Here is a 17,758-nt window from a genome sequence, read left to right as displayed (position 1 = left end):
TGTGGTTTAATTGTTATTAAATAAACAAAAATAATTATTAATAAATAATTATTAAAAAAAAATTATGAGGCGTGCACTTTTGGATTTTCCAAACTATTTTTTTCTATCTTCACCTTTATACTTTTACAAATCATTCTTTCAACAACTTTTTGAGGGTTTAAGGGGTTATTAGTAAATTTTAATGCAATAAACTGGGTTAAATAAATAAAAAACACGTAAATTCAATCATTTTATTCATCAAGTCTTCCGTTTCGGCTGATGCAGCAGCTTGTTGTGCGTATAGAGCGCGCCCGAATGCGCGAACGTCGCGGGACAGAGCGGGCAGTGGAGCGGCCTCTCGCCCGTGTGCGTGCGAATATGATTTTTTAGTATCGATGTTGACTGTAACGAAAAAAAATATTGACTAATAATAATATTGACTTGGTTGGTAGTGACCTTGCAAGCCCCTGGTCGTGGGTTCGATTCCCACCCGGGGTAAATATTTGTATGTGAGGCAAATGTTTGCTCTGTGTTAATAATTATCTATATAAGTATTGATTTAAAATTATATATTTATATGTAAATTACATTTCCCGCAGCCGGAGGCCCCAAAAGAAACTCAGATATACTTAGAAACTACATTTAATGACTAAAGTGAGATTTTTACACCCATGTCTGCACGATGCAGATCGGAGTTAAAGAATGAATTTATACATTTTAATGAATTTATAAAGACGTAAGCTTGGATGCTAACTCAGGGAAATCGGACTAACGTGCGAACGGCGTATTCATCAGTTTCGTATTAAGGCAGGGCCGTAACTTGTATGTATGTATGTTTATGTTTATAAGAATAAGAATAAGAATAAGAATAATTTATTTCGCCAAAAGCCAACAACAGATATAATGAAAAGAATAAGGAATACAAAAAACACAGAAAAAGACAAAAGTGTGGCAGACCTTTAGCAAAAAGGGGACCAACTCAGTATTAAGCTGTGCCTTCAACAGCACAGCACTGATTTTCAGTGGCCCCCAATGTTTGAAGTACAGCTACAGACCGAAGTATAGAGGGATAGAAATTATATTAATAAAATAAACAATATTACACGTTATAAATATTATACATATAAAAAGAAGGCATAGGAATGTACATGTACTAGAACATTAAGAAAATAGTAATAAATAATAACGAAAATAAAAAATTAATAAACATACATACAGATAAATAGACACAAAAGAGAGATTTATTTATTTATTTATTAGACACACCAATAATGACTCAATTAATACAATTTACAGAAATACATTAATAATTATTTCATAAACTGAATTGGCCATAAAGCAGGCGTATACAACAATAATTATAAAAAAATGTCTTAAAATTTTTCAGTTTTAAAAGTCTAAAAATACATAATCAAATTTATCATCCATTGACGAAAAAAAATAAATATAAAACATAAAATTCATCACATAATTAAAAATTTATCAAGAATACATCAAATTAATACTACAATGATAACATGATTAAAATTTTGTAATTTTAAACATCCATGAAATAAAAAATATATAAAATTCAATTAAAACATGGCAATTCAATTAACACATAAAATACAATACAAATGAATAAAAACACATAAAACACAAAATAAAATATGTCAAATACATCAAATACATCAAAAATACAACACAGTCACTGAATAAAATTTACTATTTTATTTTTAAAACTATAAAAATTATCGTGGAAGATGTCAATGTCAACGTTATTACTATGTTGTTGTAAGCTATTTCTTTTATTGGTAACACTATTGTACGTTTTCATTAACCTATTAAATGGACTATTCTTTTTTAAATTAGTACGGGATAAACTTGGGCAGAAAGTACTAGAAACACCGTAACGTGGAATAGAGCGTGGAACTGACAAATTCAAATACATAATTAGGTTAGAGCTAAGGTTCCCATGAATAATTTTATGCAATGTATATAAATCGAGTAAACGACGGCGATTTTCCAAAGAGTTTAAGAGAGATGCTACATTCTACAGTAGGTTACGGTTGTTTTTTAAAAATAAAAGCAGCAACTTTATTTTTGAAGTTATTAATGCAACGAAGGTTACGTAAGGGTGGAGGCAAGTTGTTCCAACACTTCGTAGCATTATAACTGAAACTGCCTCTGAAAGCGGTTGTGTGATGTTTGGGCACAATAAGTAGCTTTTGACTCATACCCCTGGTTTCATTGACAAGCGATTTGCGTCCTTTATCCCTACAAAAATGAAGCCTCTGGTAAAGGTACGTTGGACGCTCATTAATAATAATCCCAAAAAGAAACTTAGAAAAATGCACTTGACGTCGGCTTTCCATATTTAAAATTTTAGCTTCATTCAAAAAAGGACTGACGTGATGGCGCGGAGGAATATTCCAGCAAAATCGCGCGCAACTATTTTGTACACGTTGTATAGCCTTTTTAGTACGTACGAGTAATCTGGAACCATACATACAATCAGTGTAATTGAATTTTGATAAAATTAGAGAATCACACAACCGTATACGAAGCTCAGTGCTTAAAAAGGGTCTAATTCGATATAGTAGTTTAAGCCTGTAAAAGCAATTAGAGATAATAGTGTTAAAATGGTTTTCAAATCTGAGGTTTTCATCAAACACAATACCTAAATTTCGAGCTTCATGTACTCTTTCAATAATCTTTCCCGAAATAGTAATAGTAGGATTGTGTGATTCTATCTTGCTAACAATTTTGGGGCTGCCTAAGATCATATATTTAGTCTTTGCAGGATTCAAAACTAACTTGTTACGTTCTGACCATGAATATATGCGCTCTAAATCAGAATTCAGTGAGACCAGTGCTGTATCTGTATCCTTCGGATTAAAAGATATAAAAAGTTGAATGTCGTCGGCGTACAGGTGGTATTTGCAAAATTTTATTTCATTGACAACATCTGCACTGTATAAAATGAACAATAGTGGTCCCAAAATAGATCCTTGTGGAACCCCTCTATTGATCGTACGACAGGTTGAATAGGCCATATTACCATCTATTTGGGGGACAGCAACTGTTTGAGTCCGACCATTAAGATAGCTGGCAAACCATTTAACTGTATCTGAACTAAAACCGTAGTATGTAAGCTTCGAGAGTAGAAGAGTGGTATTGATGGTATCAAAGGCACGGGAATAGTCCAACAATACAAGAAGGGTCCCTTTGCCTTCATCCATCGCAGATAATATATCATCCGTAACATCCACTAAGGCAGTGGTTGTGCTGCGATTCTTTCTGAAACCCGATTGACGCTCCGGTAATATTCCATTGGTTTCCAAAAAATCGATTAACTGCTTTTGGACTATCTTTTCAATTACATAACCAATTTATGAATCTTACAAAGGTAGAATATAACATTCTCTACGCTTTTAATTTTGATTACGAGCATCACATGGTAATATTACTAGAATTAAAATAAATAAAATGTCGTTTATAGTACAAAAAAGCGCGTGTGTGCCGAGCACACGTGTCAGAAGTGAAACTTCTTCAGCAAGATTGAAAGATACCAAAATCGTGGCCTTGGCGACGCGTTCGCCGCGAACTTGAAATTTTACTCTCAACGCGCCTAAAGAAGTTTCACTTCAAAAAATCCTGTTATACTACCGTTAAAACTTGACACTGACAGTTTAAACTTATTGCCATATAAAAATATACAGTAAATCAATATCATCAATAAATAAAATAGAGAACTCACAGTAAATCCCCGACCACACTGATCGCAAATTTTGTTTCTCGGCGGACGAACGTTTTCGTGTACGGACAGCATGTGACGTTTTAAACCATTCTTATATTTGAACACCTGTAAGTACAGTCACGAGCAATAATATATGCCTAGGGGGCGATGTGCAAAAATATCTGTCACTAGAACAAATTCAATAATATCTGTCTGCCCGTATACAGCAAAAATATCTGACATTAATAGGCAGCATAATAAAGTGGCATCAAAATTATATGACGAAAATGTAGAGCAAATAATTGTGACAACCTCTCGAAGCATAAATATGTGACGTCACCTAGGAGGCAATAATATCTGACACAATTTTATATTTCTGTATTGTAAAATATAATTGATTCCTCACAAAAAGCATATGTGACACTAGCTTTCCGCCCGCGGCTTCGCCTGCGTTTTCACAGAAATACCGCATAGTTCCCGTTCACGGCATAAATATGTGACGTAGTATTTTGCATCGATTCCTCACACAAAGCATAAATATGTGTCACCAACTAGGTGGCAATAATATCTGACACAATTTCATATTTCTGTATTTTGCTTCGATTCCTCACACAAAGCATAAATATGTGACACCAACTAGGTGGCAAAAATATCTGACACAATTTCATATTTCTGTATTTTGCTTCGATTCCTCACACAAAGCATAAATATGTGACACCAACTAGGTGGCAAAAATATCTGACACAATTTTATATTTCTGTATTTTGCGTTGATTCCACAAAAAGCATAAATATGTGACATCAACTAGGAAGCAATAATATCTTACACAATTTTATTTTCAATTTAATATTGAATTAATAGGTATAAAATAAATAAATTTTATTTTAACTACGTTGTTTTAAAACATGATTACCATATTAATTAATATGTGCCGTCGTTGTATACTACATATTGTATGTCTAGATATTATATCCTACTAGCTTAACACCCGCGGCTTCGCCCGCGTTTTCAAAGAAAAACACGCATAGTTTCCGTTCCTGTGGGATTTCCAGGATAAAAGCTCTCATAAGCGTTAATCCAAGTTACCTTCTATGTGTGTGCCAAATTCCATTGTTTTGTCTTTTATTTGTGTGAAAGAGTAACAAACATCCTTACATGATATGAACTTTCGCATTTATAATAATACTAGCGACCCGCCCCGGCTTCGCACGGGTGCAATGCTGATACTAAATACACTACAGAAAAACTGTGAACGTTGTATATAAAAATATAGCGACCCACTCCGTCTTCGCAGTGGCACGGGCAGCCGGCCGGTACCGCCGCAAACGCTACGTCCCGCAATTTTTAAATCTGTAATATCTTCGAAAATATTCACTTAAATCATACGGTGTAAAGGGCCATATAGATCTATATTAAATGAACAATGTATTTAAGGTATTTAATTGGTTAAGGATTAATGCTGTATTGGTTAAAATCGCTTCGAAAATTAGCCATTATTTGTCGTAAAAAGTAAATGACAAAAAAAAGTTATTGTGAGTTATCCATAAGAGATAGACATATACCATCGCGGACTTTTCTGTAGACCTTTTCAATGTGTATAATACTTAGTACATTAATTTGATAAAACTCGTAGGGTTCAGCCTGCGTTTGCAATGTAAGCGGAAAAAATGTAATTTTTTACGACATCACATTAGAAACCTCAAAAATAACAGTACTTCTCCACTATTTAATGGATGTTATTATACATATAAACCTTCCTCTTGAATCACTCTATCTATTAAAAAAAACCGCATCAAAATCCGTTGCGAAGTTTCAAAGATTTAAGCGTACAAAGGGACATAGGGACATAAGGACATAGGGACATAGGGACAGAGAAAGCGACTTTGTTTTATACTATGTAGTGATTAGAAGGATATCATATCATGACAAAATTAAAGTATTCATATACTTACATGAATACCCACTTGGGTAGATCCACAGAACAATAAAAACAAATAGAAGTGCTTTAATGTCATAATTAGTATGAAAACCAGTGTCGCCAAACCCACACATTTAAACCGATAGTTATACAGTACACTACAAGTAAACTATGCCTTTGATTGGACTGCTTAATTTGAGTAAAAACTGACTTAGGTTATAAATTCAGCATTTCAATATGTACCCTAACGCACCATGTTACGGTTTATTTTAGTATAACATCTCTAGGTATATTAGCTGTTTTGTTTCTCATTGCACAGAAATTCCAAATTCGAAAAACATTCAGCTACTCCACAACAGAGGGCGTTAGTTTTCAATAGATATAACTTTGAACCTCAACACATAGAGATAAGGTTGAAATTTGTGTCACTCAACATTAATGACATTAACTTGATATTTATCTGATGCTATGCCCTGAGGGATGTCAGCCTTGTTATCGATATCGAGATATCGATAATTCACAAATAAATATTTTTTGTGTATTTTTTTTTCTTTCTATTATACGAGTATAGTATAATGTGTCACATTTTGGAGTATGTTTATTACTACTAAGTACGTCTTTTTATATTATTATTATTAAATAAAAAACGGAATAGAATAGTATTAATCTATATTTACAAAATACAAACAGAAAATATGCATTATTTTAAATCTTGGAACTGCCGTAGGTTTGCTGTATCGGTGGCCTTTGTTAGACTACTTAGTGCTGTTCGGCATTCAGTTAACTCGTCACGTTGCATTTATCCATTTCTCTTTTAAATTAGCCTCTTTGGGAAATCTGTAAATAAATTGGACAAATGAAAGCTAAGGAAAAATAAAATAAAATTTTATATTTATAATGTTTGTCTTTTCTAAAGTATCGATACTGTCGATATGCGCCACAAGCATCACTAAAGCGACATTCGTTTGTTTATTGCAATAATATTCCAGAAATTCTTGTTTGCTGTTCAATCTATAATAGTACTAATTTTTTTACGGATTAAGGTTCATTTTGACTAGATATTTGTATACAATTTTGACAAATTACAAGCGAAGATATAACATAAAATATTATATGTAAAATAAATAAAAATAAGACTTACCGATGGTATGAAATGCCTCCATTGCTGATATTATTTCGTCTGCTATCATTTTTGCACTCTAATACCGAACAACACGTCCTAATTAATGAATAAATACGGAAAAAAGGTTTGACAGCTGATAACCGACTCGAATATTTTTCTGCGCACAACTGAGAGCAAGTTAGGTGATCTTACCTTACAAGTGACACGTGGGCCACGCCCACATCACACTTCTATCTACTTTACTGTTCTGTGGGTAGATCTATTTTATTTGAAGGTTCAGTGTAACCTTCGTGTATTATTTAGAAATTGTTTTGTTATGAAATTATATTTGACGTTAGCGGCGTTTGACACGATTGCTCCGTTATTCATTTTCATTTACCTATAATCTTAGATTACAAAATAAAATACAGATGGAGCGTTGCCGAACTAAACCGAATAATTTATCGTCATTTCCATAAAGCTATGTGTGCTGTCATTTCGCCGCTGCACTGTACGAACACGGTGCTTCTGTGTGCGTGTTATGTTACCAGATAATGAAAAATTTCCCAAATTTTTGCCCGACTACGGAAGAAAGAGGGTTATGTTTTTCGAGTGTAGGTATGTATGTATAATATTTCTTTGACACGCCCTGCAGTATAAACTGTTGGATCGATTTTGAGTTGTGACTTGTGAGGTGTCATTGCAATCATCTGAATTATGAAGGTAGCTGTGGTGGTAGTGACGTAGGCTACATAAATTATTAGCAGTCATGTTTTAATTTTTATTTTAATATAAATTCGGGTTTTTGATATTATTTTATAATATTGTAAAAATTATTTTGTTACATAAAGCACCTATCTACTAAAGTTATACATGGACAAAATAATTTTATTCAATTTTTATTAAATAAATTACATTAAATTTATATAAATTACATTAAATTTATTAAATAAATTACATTAAATTTATTAAATAAATTACATTAAATTTATTAAATAAATTACATTAAAAAAGTTTTTATTTTTCAACACATATGAATGCGAATAGCGGTAGTTTTTAGTCGAGAATGCGGGACATTTTATTTTCATCATATCCATCATGGAGTTCACATGAATTAAATCGCAAGCGACGACGCTTTTTATAAAAGTAACAAAAAAATGTATAATGCTTTTTAAAATAATCTAATAACGACCATGAACTTTTATTGCACTATACAAATAATCACATTCACGATCGAAAAATCCAACACCACTACCCCGAATATCTTTTAACCATTTTACCCCTAAAAATGGCAAATTCATTTTCAAAATACTGGCAGCATACGTTGAAGTTTTGAATTCCTTCGTATTTGTAAAATTATTATTTGTATACAAAATTAAATAAGCCAAATAATCTACAGAAAATCTGTAAAACGATGTTTTATCTTTTTGTTTGTTTTCGGGAACAAGTTTTACAGCGTTTTAATATCACAAGACAGCATTTTTTTACTAAAATATCAAACCCCTTTTGACGTATTGCATGACACTAGAATCGCTATAGCACTAGCGGAGGAACGTATTCGTTTTTGATTTCGTATTTTCTTTGACAAGGGCGATGAATGATTGACATGCTCCATCTGTATTTTATTTTGTAATCTAAGCCTATAATATTGCTATTATTTTATTGAGTATCGAAAATTATGGCAAGTTATCATATTATCGTAATTTCATTTAAATAAAAAATATTTACAAAATATAATGTGTCTTTTGTTCATATTCTTACCCCAGCAAAATACAAAACACTAATTCAATAAAAAAACTTTTGGCCTTTTTAAAATCCTATCCTATCTCATCCTACTAGTCCTACTATAATCCTACTTCCTATCCTACTAATCTAGTACAATTATAAATGCGAAAGTTTGTGAAGATGTGTATGTGTGTGTTTGTTACTCTATCACGCAAATACTACAGAACCGATTACAATGAAATTTAGCAGATATATAAAGGGTAACTTGGGTTAACACATAGGATAGGTTTTATCCCAAAATTCCCACGGGAACGGGAACTATGCGGTATTTCTGTGAAAACGCAGGCGAAGCCGCGGGCGGAAAGCTAGTGTCACATATTTATGCTTTTTGTGAGGAATCAATTATATTTTACAATACAGAAATATAAAATTGTGTCAGATATTATTGCCTCCTAGGTGACGTCACATATTTATGCTTCGAGAGGTTGTCACAATTATTTGCTCTACATTTTCGTCATATAATTTTGATGCCACTTTATTATGCTGCCTACTAATGTCAGATATTTTTGCTGTATACGGGCAGACAGATATTATTGAACCCGTTCTTATGACAGATATTTTTGCTAATCTGCAAATGGTAATATATTTATGCTTCTGACTGTACAAATGTTAATTTTAATATCTACACTAACATTATAAAGATGAAGAGTTTGTTTGTTTAAACGCGCCAATCTCAGGAACTACTGGTCCGATTTGAAAAATTATTTCGGTGTTAGATAGTCCATTTCTCGAGGAAGACTATAGGCTATAATTCATCGTCACGCTAAAACCAACAGGAGTGTAGTGATGCGGGTAAAACCGCGGGGCACAGCTAGTTAATACCTAAAAGTAATAAGTATATAATATGTATGATTTATAAAGGACTTGCTATGCCTCCGACTTCGTTGGCGCGTGTGTAGATTTTAAAGACTATAATTTTACATAAATACTTTTATATGAAAAACATATTAAAGTATTTATGTAAAACTAGCGGTCCGCCCCGGCTTCGCCCGTGGTACATGTTTACGTTTTCTCTACATAAGAACCATCCTCGTACTTCAAGGAATATAATAAAAAAAGAATTATCGAAATCGGTTCAGCCGTTCTCGAGTTATGCGCTTACCGGCCAACACATTTTGCGATTCATTTTTATAAATAAGAAGATTATATCTTCTCGATCTTTATGTTGAGGAAAAAACCTATATTGAAAAAATGTTTCTTCAAAATTCGCATAGTCATTTTTGAATGAAAGCCAGACAGGACGGGCCAACAGACACACAAACATTTGAAAAATATTTTTTGGCTCCTAGGAGTAAAACTACCATTACAAGTATGAAGACTCCTAGGGGCACTTTTACTCCAAGGAGTAAAAATATTATAAGGATAGAATATAATTATTAAAAATAAGCCGGAGAACAGCAGACAGACAAAATTTTCAAAAATAATAATTTTTTGGCATGTATTATGAAGTATGAATACTTCTACGTGCACTTTTACTCCTAGGAGTAAAAAATATTATAAAGATAGTTGCATATAGGTAATTATAAATAAAAGTAATGTTCATACCTTAGAGCACTTATCACAAGAATACTTGCGGCTCTTCAAGTGATCAAACTCGATGTGGTTCACTAGAGATGATTTCGTGAGGAATTTCTTACCGCATTCGTCGCATATGAATCTGAATAATTTAAAGGAAATATTTTTATTATTTACTAGCGGTCCGCCCCGGCTTCGCCCGTGGTACATATTTACGTTTTCTCTACGTAAAAACCATCCTCGTACTTGAAGGAATATAATAAAAAAAGAATTATCGAAATCGGTTCAGCCGTTCTCGAGTTATGCGCTTACCAACACATTTTGCGATTCATTTTTATATATAAGATTGTATTAATTACGGATGTAACGATACCAATACCGATATATCGGCCGATATCGGCATATAATCGGCAAGCCGATATATAGGTATCGCCGATTATAAAACAACCGATATCGAAATCAAACAATTCAAAAAACCACGCCCAATGAACAATGCGGGAGGTCGCCAGCGCGCGGGCACTTTGTTTTCTAATAAAACTCTACCAATAGTAAACTTTGATTACTGATTGTATGTGTATTACTTAAAGTTTAACTGACTTTGTAAAATTTATTTATTTATTTATTTATTTATTTCATTAAGGATCACCAACATGACATACACTGATACATAGATAAAAGCATTAAAGTAATAACAATCGTAGACATAGTGCTGTCACAATTATAGGCAACCACCACTAACAATTATTAATATAACATTAAATCAAAGACACACAGTCTGCAGCTAGCTGCAGATTAGGTAAAAAGTATACATATACATAATACATAAATCCAATTTTGACGGCAAAATAATCAATTAATGTTAAAATAAAACTACATTTGATCAACTGGGTCTTGGTAAAGGTTCAATCGAGAGCAATTCCTTTTTAAATTTATGTACAGTGTTTGAGAAAATGTCAATAGTCTTGTTATTGCCAGAAACTATATTATTATATTCTTTAATAAAATAATAATACTAAAATAAATGTTTTTCTTGTTTTTTGATTTGGCATTTTTATTTAAAAGAATACGATTTACAGTTGAGTCTCTGTTAAATGTTGGTAACTTTTATGCATAATTCACTATTTATTTTTCTACCAAGCCATCGATATGGGTATCGCCGATATTTTTTTACAAATATCGGTATCGGTATCGTATCGGCAATATCATGTATCGTTACATCCCTATTTGAAATGTAATAAGAATGTAATGCGATTCTACACAACTGCCCAATTGATGTAGGTCTGCCCAATCGATAACAAATCGCAGGAAGTCAACGACTATTAGCAAAGTGAGGGTAGTTGGGTCAAAAGTCGTATAAACAACGTCCGAGCTCCCCCCCCCCCCGGCACGATTCGTACGAATGCGCCACAAGTCAAAGGAAAGCGGAAATTAGGTAGACCAAATAACTCAGGCTTCTTTTTATTCTGATATTTCATAAGAAAACTCACTTAAGTGGGTGAAGACGCGGGATGCAAGTAGTAAATAAATACACTTACCTCTTTAAATCATCGCTAACATGTTTAGAACTCATTTTCAAGTGTTGTATCAACGTAGATTGAGTTTTAAACGTTAGATCACACAAGACACAGTACGCGCCGGTTTGTGTGTGTGTCTGTTTGTGTGTATAGAGTGCGCACCGACGTTTGTATGACTTTCCGCACACATCACATTTGTGTAGGTAGGCGATGGTTTTGTGTACTGTTCTAGAAGGTAAAATTTCCCTTTATCTATACTAATATTATAAAGCTGAAGAGTTTGTTTGTTTGAACGCGCTAATCTCGGGAATTAGTTTACTGGTCCGATTTGAAAAATTCTTTCGGTGTTCGATACAGGCCGATTAAGAAGAGCTGGAACGTCAACACATTTACACATTGCACATGTGTAGTGTCTGTGAAGACGCACGCGGCGTGACGTCATACTGCATACGCATCATGAAAAGTCTGCCAGTCTCTCTCGCGCGCAGATTAGCTTATGAGGGTGAAGGAGACAGTTATTGTTTTTATTTTGCAATTGTTTACTACTACTCCGAGATACTTTGCGGCACGCGGATAAGAATATTTTGTTTACTTTACCAAGGTTAATTATGTAATCATTTAAATAGGTTTTGTAAACAAAATGTAAACGCCGTAAGTTAAAATTTTCATACATAGCTGAACAATTATACAGCTTTTATTGTAATGTAGCCTTATCTCTTACGTGCTAGGGTTTCGCTTGTATTGTTTATTGGGAGTGAGCGCATGTGTTATTTGTATTGCTTTTATCGTTATTTTGAATATGACATGAAAGGAGATTGCCCAAGTGACTATGGCACTTGGTATCGCAATCAAACTTATTGTGTCAAGATGAAATATAGCTCAATTTAAAGCTTGATGTTAGTACTTTTAGAAACGATTAAAGTTTTTATGTAAATAAACCGCAGTTCGCGACAATAAAAATAAAACAATAGTTTTATTCAACGCTTCAAAAAATACTTTATCGAGTTTAAACTAACGATGAACGTTAAGTTTTACATTTATTACATAGGTAATATTTTAATTTACAAGATAAATGTGAAAAATAAATCGTAATAAACATTATTTCAAAATAAATAACGTCGAACAATGCGTCGAACATATTCATTCAACATTCATTTCAAATAGAAACTATGACATATGACGCAGGACGCTTGCAAGAGAGATAGATATATGTGTCAAAACAAAAACTTTTACTTTTATTTCTATTTATCCGGTATAATTAAGACTTAATATTGATACATATGATCATTATAAATACAAATAGGAATTAACAATATCACGAATACGTGGCACAACTAAAATTTTACCGATACCACCCGTGGTCATTCTCCTTTGTTAATTGAATGATTATCAATACTTTATTACAATTGATTATGAGAATAAATAATTAAGTTCATCGATTGAGTTACTTTTCAATTGTAATTTTACATATAAATTAAGAGAGCTTTCATAATTATATTCATCTACAACGCACTCATTTTACAATTCAAGTCTATCGCATTTATTTTTGAACATACTGTATAGTAAAATTGCATATGTGTGAGTACTGTGAAGATGCCAGCTTTCCTTATTCGGCCAGTACCTAGCCCATTTATCGAGGAAGGCTATAGGCACGTATACCATCACGCTTTAGAGCAACAGGAGCGGAGCAACGCGGGTGAAACCGCGGGGAACAGCAAGTAACTACATAACTATGTACTATCGGTATTAGCGTGATGATATATATAAACTTCCTCGATTAATGGGCTATCTAACACCGAAAGAATTTTTCAAATCGGACCAGTAATTTCCGAGATTAGCGCGTTCAAATAAACAAACAAACAAACTCTTCAGCTTTATAAAACTAGTATAGAATAAAGATTTATAATATTGGTTACTAGCTGTGACCCGCGGTTTCACCCGCAATGCTCCACTCCTGTTGGTCTTAGCGTGATGATATATAGCCTACTAGGTTTCCGCCCGCGGCTTCGCCCGCGCAGTCAAAGAAAAACCCGCATAGTTCCCGTTCCCGTGGGATTTCCGGGATTGCGTCATTTTCCCGGGATAAAAAGTAGCCTATGTCCTTACTCGGTTATCAAAATATCTCCATACCAAATTTCATGAAAATTAGTTTAGTACTTTAGGCGTGATTGAGTAACAGACAGACAGAGTTACTTTCGCATTTATAATACGAGCGGTCCGCCCCGGCTTCGCCCGTGGTACATATTTACGTTTTCTCTACATAAGAACCATCGTCGTACTTCAAGGAATATAATAAAAAAAGAATTATCGAAATCGGTTCAGCCGTTCTCGAGTTATGCGCTTATTTACATTTTGCGATTCATTTTTATATATAAAGAAGATTAGTATGGATATAATAAAAATTAAAAACTCACCGCATATGATTCTTCAATCCTGTAGCGTTAACAAAAATGTTGCCACACTCTTTGCATTGCACATTTCCTGTTCTATGTTTGTCCATGTGGTATCGGTAACTACGATTCGAACTGCAAACAATAATTTTAAATATAAAAAAAAATATATTTTTTTTTATATTAATTAATAATTATAGTATACTAGCTTTCTGCCCGCGTTTTCTCAGAAAAACCCGCATAGTTCCCGTTCCCGTGGGATTTCCGGTATAAAATTTATCCTATTTGTTAATCCAAATTACCCTCTATATGTGTGCTAAATTTCATTGTAATCAGTTCAGTAGTATTTGCGTGAAAGAGTAACAAACTTACACACACATCCATCCTCACAAACTTTCGCATTTATAAAATTAGAAGGAAGTAGGATAGGATAGGATATATTTTCAAACTCAAACATTTATTATTTCGTTAGTTTGACTTCCTCTAGAAGCACTTTTGAATCGTCATAACACAGTTTTACAATTTACAACAGATACGGAAAGCAATTTTTATTTTTTACATAGAAGAACCGGCAAGGGGCCGTTCATAAAATACGTCACACTAAAATTTTTTTTTTTTTGACCGTCTTCTTCGTTCCCACCGGGAATCGAACTCAGGACCCCTCGTTTCTACGCTCACGCGTCAATCACTGTACCAAGGAGGCGGTCAAATAAATTTTGATTGATAATACACAAATTTTGATATTAGAAAATATATTTTTTTTTATTTAAAAAATTATATTATTAACATTGCTTGAAACTTTTCTTTGATACATGACAATACTAGTGGAAAACCAGATGTTGTATATTACAAAATCATAAACAACAGAAGATCAAATTATTTTCAAATATAAAAAGGCATTATCTTCACAGTTTGCACTAAATCTGTCCGTTTAAATCCATCCGTGTTTGTCCGGGCAAAATCGAGAAAAAGTAGTCGGTTACATACAAATTACAAACACACAGGTGAAGATAAAAAGGGCAACACTCACTTAGTTCTAAAGTCGCACAATTTACACGAATACTCAACGGGAATGTTGCCATGTATCTCGTTATAATGCCCCAGAATTGGGTAAATATTCTTATTGCGTTTGCCACACTCAGCGCATTCGTATCTGCAATATAAGAAATATAATAATTAGTAAAACAAACGAACAATTTTATATATTTTAGTAAAATTTTTCAAAAGGGTTTTCTATATCAGTTTAAAGTTTTTTGATATCTGCAATAGTTACGGAATAATCGCCTGTGCACACTTAACGATTACACCCAGTATATATAGATATTTTATCTTAGGAGCCTAAGGTCACTTTAATTTGTAAAATTATTTGTGAAAATAAATGATTAATAATTATTTATTTATTAATGTTTACATTTACAAACTGTCTGTCCGTTCGCGATGTACTCAAAAACGACAGCTCGGATTCCGAAAAGCTTGTTTAGATTATAAAATTTGTTTGCAGACTGCCAAAAGTTTTAATTTGAACAACAGACAAAAAGCGAATTGAGATTTTTTTCGTATATACATACATTAGATACATATATTTACTATGAAATCTATACTAATATTATGAATCTGAAGAGTTTGTTTGTTTGTTTAAATGCACTAATCTCAGGATCTACTGGTCCGATTTGAAAAATTATTTTCGTGTTAGATAGCCCATTTATCGAGGAAGGCTATAGGCTATATGTCATTACGATAAGACCAAAAGAAACCATAGAAACAGCTGTACCAAAAAAAATGTTAATATTCACCTTCTCATATGCCGTTTCCAGTGATCATTATAAGACATTTGGCTGCTAAATACTGACTTGCAGATCGTACATACGATACTGCCTTCAGTCTGAAAGAAACGGCAAACATTTTCTTTATAAGATACTAGCTGTGCCCCGCGGTTTCACCCGCGTTGCTCCGCTCCTGTTGGTCTTAGCGTGATGATATGTTGCCTATAGCCTTCCTTGATAAATGGGCTATCTAACACGGAAAGAATTTTTCAAATCGGACCAGTAGTTCCTGAGATTAGCACGTTCAAACAAACAAACTCTTCAGCTCTATAATATTAGGCTATAATATATAATCATGGTAAGACCAACAGGAGCAGAGCAATGCGGGTTAAACCACGCGGCACAGCTAGTAGATGAAAAAAGGTGATAAACTGCCTTACCGCATTATGTTTCTTATCCCTATGTTCTTTCAAAGCATCTTCAAAATCAAACGCCACAATACAATCAGTACATTTATATGGCAATCGTAAATATTTCTTATCCTTTGCTGCCTCCATTCTTTCGTTTATTAAGTCTTCCATAGATATCGTAAGAATATTAATTTTACCCTCATAATTCGCTTGAAACTGCGTGAGAGGTTTCTTCTTTCTAACTTGCAATGCTTCCCAATTCTCGTTGTCTATGGTCGGTACTTCGAACGGTTCCATTTTCAAATCGCTGTCATTGTCATTCTCGACTTTAACTTCGATATTTAAATCATCAAATACTTCTTTTGTTTCGTGTTCTAGCTTTTCGTCTATGGTTGTCCATATTAATTCAATATTTGATGTTTGAAATTTATATAGATTTGGGACTTTTACATGATTATTTGCAAGTTTTTCGTTCAGTAATTTGTTGTTTTCCTCAACATAGTTTTTGAATTTGTCTATTTTTTTCAGCGTTATGTGGCACACATCGCAAATATTATAATTTTCAAATGCCAACTGAAATATAGAAAAATAAATAAGTTCATATAAAAAACACATTAAAATTTAAGTATTACAATCATTTAATCGCCAACACGTTCAATTAACTAAATTATAAAAATAACGAGAATTGACTGGAAGCGATGACTATCGAGTGATAAGGCCGCATATTAAATAGCAATATCCATTACATAATATAATTTTATTTATTTTATGCTAATACTGTCTTTCTTTAAAGATGTTTATTTTTTTACTGTATTTATTTTTATTTAAAATGATTATTTTTGTTATATTAAGGGCCGATTTTTCAATGCTTGGTTAAAACTTATCCGTCCAATAAAGTATTACACGATAATATTGAAATGTCATGTAAACTGTCAAATACGGGCAATTAGAATACGTTTTTAAAATGGTAGTTTTATACATTATTCGATGAATAAGTTTTATCCAAGGATTGAAAAATCAGCCGTAAGTGTTCATAAAATAAATTTAATTATTTATTTATTCAGTCTTTTCAAGGTGACAAAACCATTGAATAATTATTAAAAGACAAATTGCAACTTAATTTAAAAGATGTATATTTAATTTCGTATTTGATATCATACCTATAACAAGAAAAAAAGTAAATGTAATCGGCCATCTTATAACAAGATGCCAATTCCTATAGAACACACTATAACATAAAATTCTTTTTAAATTACTAGAAACTAAGCAATTTGGAATATTTCTGAAGATGTTGAATAAAAAAATATATATATATAATGATGATACTTACCCCATTATTAACAAGACAATTCAAAATATACGTAAAATTGCAGTTCAAAAGGCTTTTAAGATTTTCTCTTTCTTCGTGGCAACAAATACAAACTTTTTGTAAAGGTGATTCCATTTTAACTTGCTCGATTCAATGACAGAATTAGTTTCATTAAAACAATACTTCTATAATGATAATTTTATGAAACAGTAAATCAAAACTGTACAATATTTTGTTTCACGACTATCAAGCACATTACTTGCTCTGTGTCAAGCACTATCAAGTCAACAAAACACAAGTAAAAAAACTGTGGAGTGTGGTGTTGCCGTTTTTAAATATAAAAATATCAACTGTC

At 32.8% G+C, this 17,758-nt stretch overlaps 1 protein-coding gene and 1 long non-coding RNA gene across 4 annotated transcripts; both read right to left on the bottom strand.

The window, feature by feature from the left end:
* Positions 1 to 216: 216 nt before the first annotated feature.
* Positions 217 to 17,655, bottom strand: LOC149475196 (zinc finger protein 711-like). Of its 3 annotated transcripts, XM_089713619.1 has the most exons (9): positions 17,425 to 17,655; positions 16,125 to 16,667; positions 15,715 to 15,803; positions 14,952 to 15,074; positions 13,946 to 14,056; positions 11,553 to 11,759; positions 10,048 to 10,159; positions 3,719 to 3,823; positions 217 to 381 (listed from the first exon to the last, which is right to left on the bottom strand). In XM_089713619.1, exons 1-9 carry the CDS (start codon positions 17,536 to 17,538, stop codon positions 238 to 240), a joined length of 1,548 nt encoding a protein of 515 aa, XP_089569745.1. In that variant the 5' UTR covers positions 17,539 to 17,655; the 3' UTR covers positions 217 to 237. The 3 variants fall into 3 exon arrangements, with proteins under 3 accessions (XP_089569745.1, XP_089569746.1, XP_089569747.1); XM_089713620.1 differs by lacking the exon at positions 3,719 to 3,823; XM_089713621.1 differs by lacking the exon at positions 11,553 to 11,759.
* On the bottom strand, positions 6,268 to 6,874 carry LOC149475197 (uncharacterized). Its single transcript, XR_016318110.1, has 2 exons — positions 6,757 to 6,874; positions 6,268 to 6,452 (listed from the first exon to the last, which is right to left on the bottom strand). It is a non-coding gene; the product is annotated as an uncharacterized LOC149475197 (long non-coding RNA).
* Positions 17,656 to 17,758: the final 103 nt, after the last annotated feature.

The sequence above is a fragment of the Colias philodice genome, chromosome 31 (genome assembly GCF_061535455.1).
Source record: "Colias philodice isolate Cphi_HAF_F1 chromosome 31, ilColPhil1 Martin Lab GWU primary, whole genome shotgun sequence".
In the NCBI taxonomy this organism is placed as follows: Eukaryota; Metazoa; Arthropoda; class Insecta; order Lepidoptera; family Pieridae; genus Colias; species Colias philodice.
This window is presented reverse-complemented; position numbering and strand designations above follow the sequence as displayed.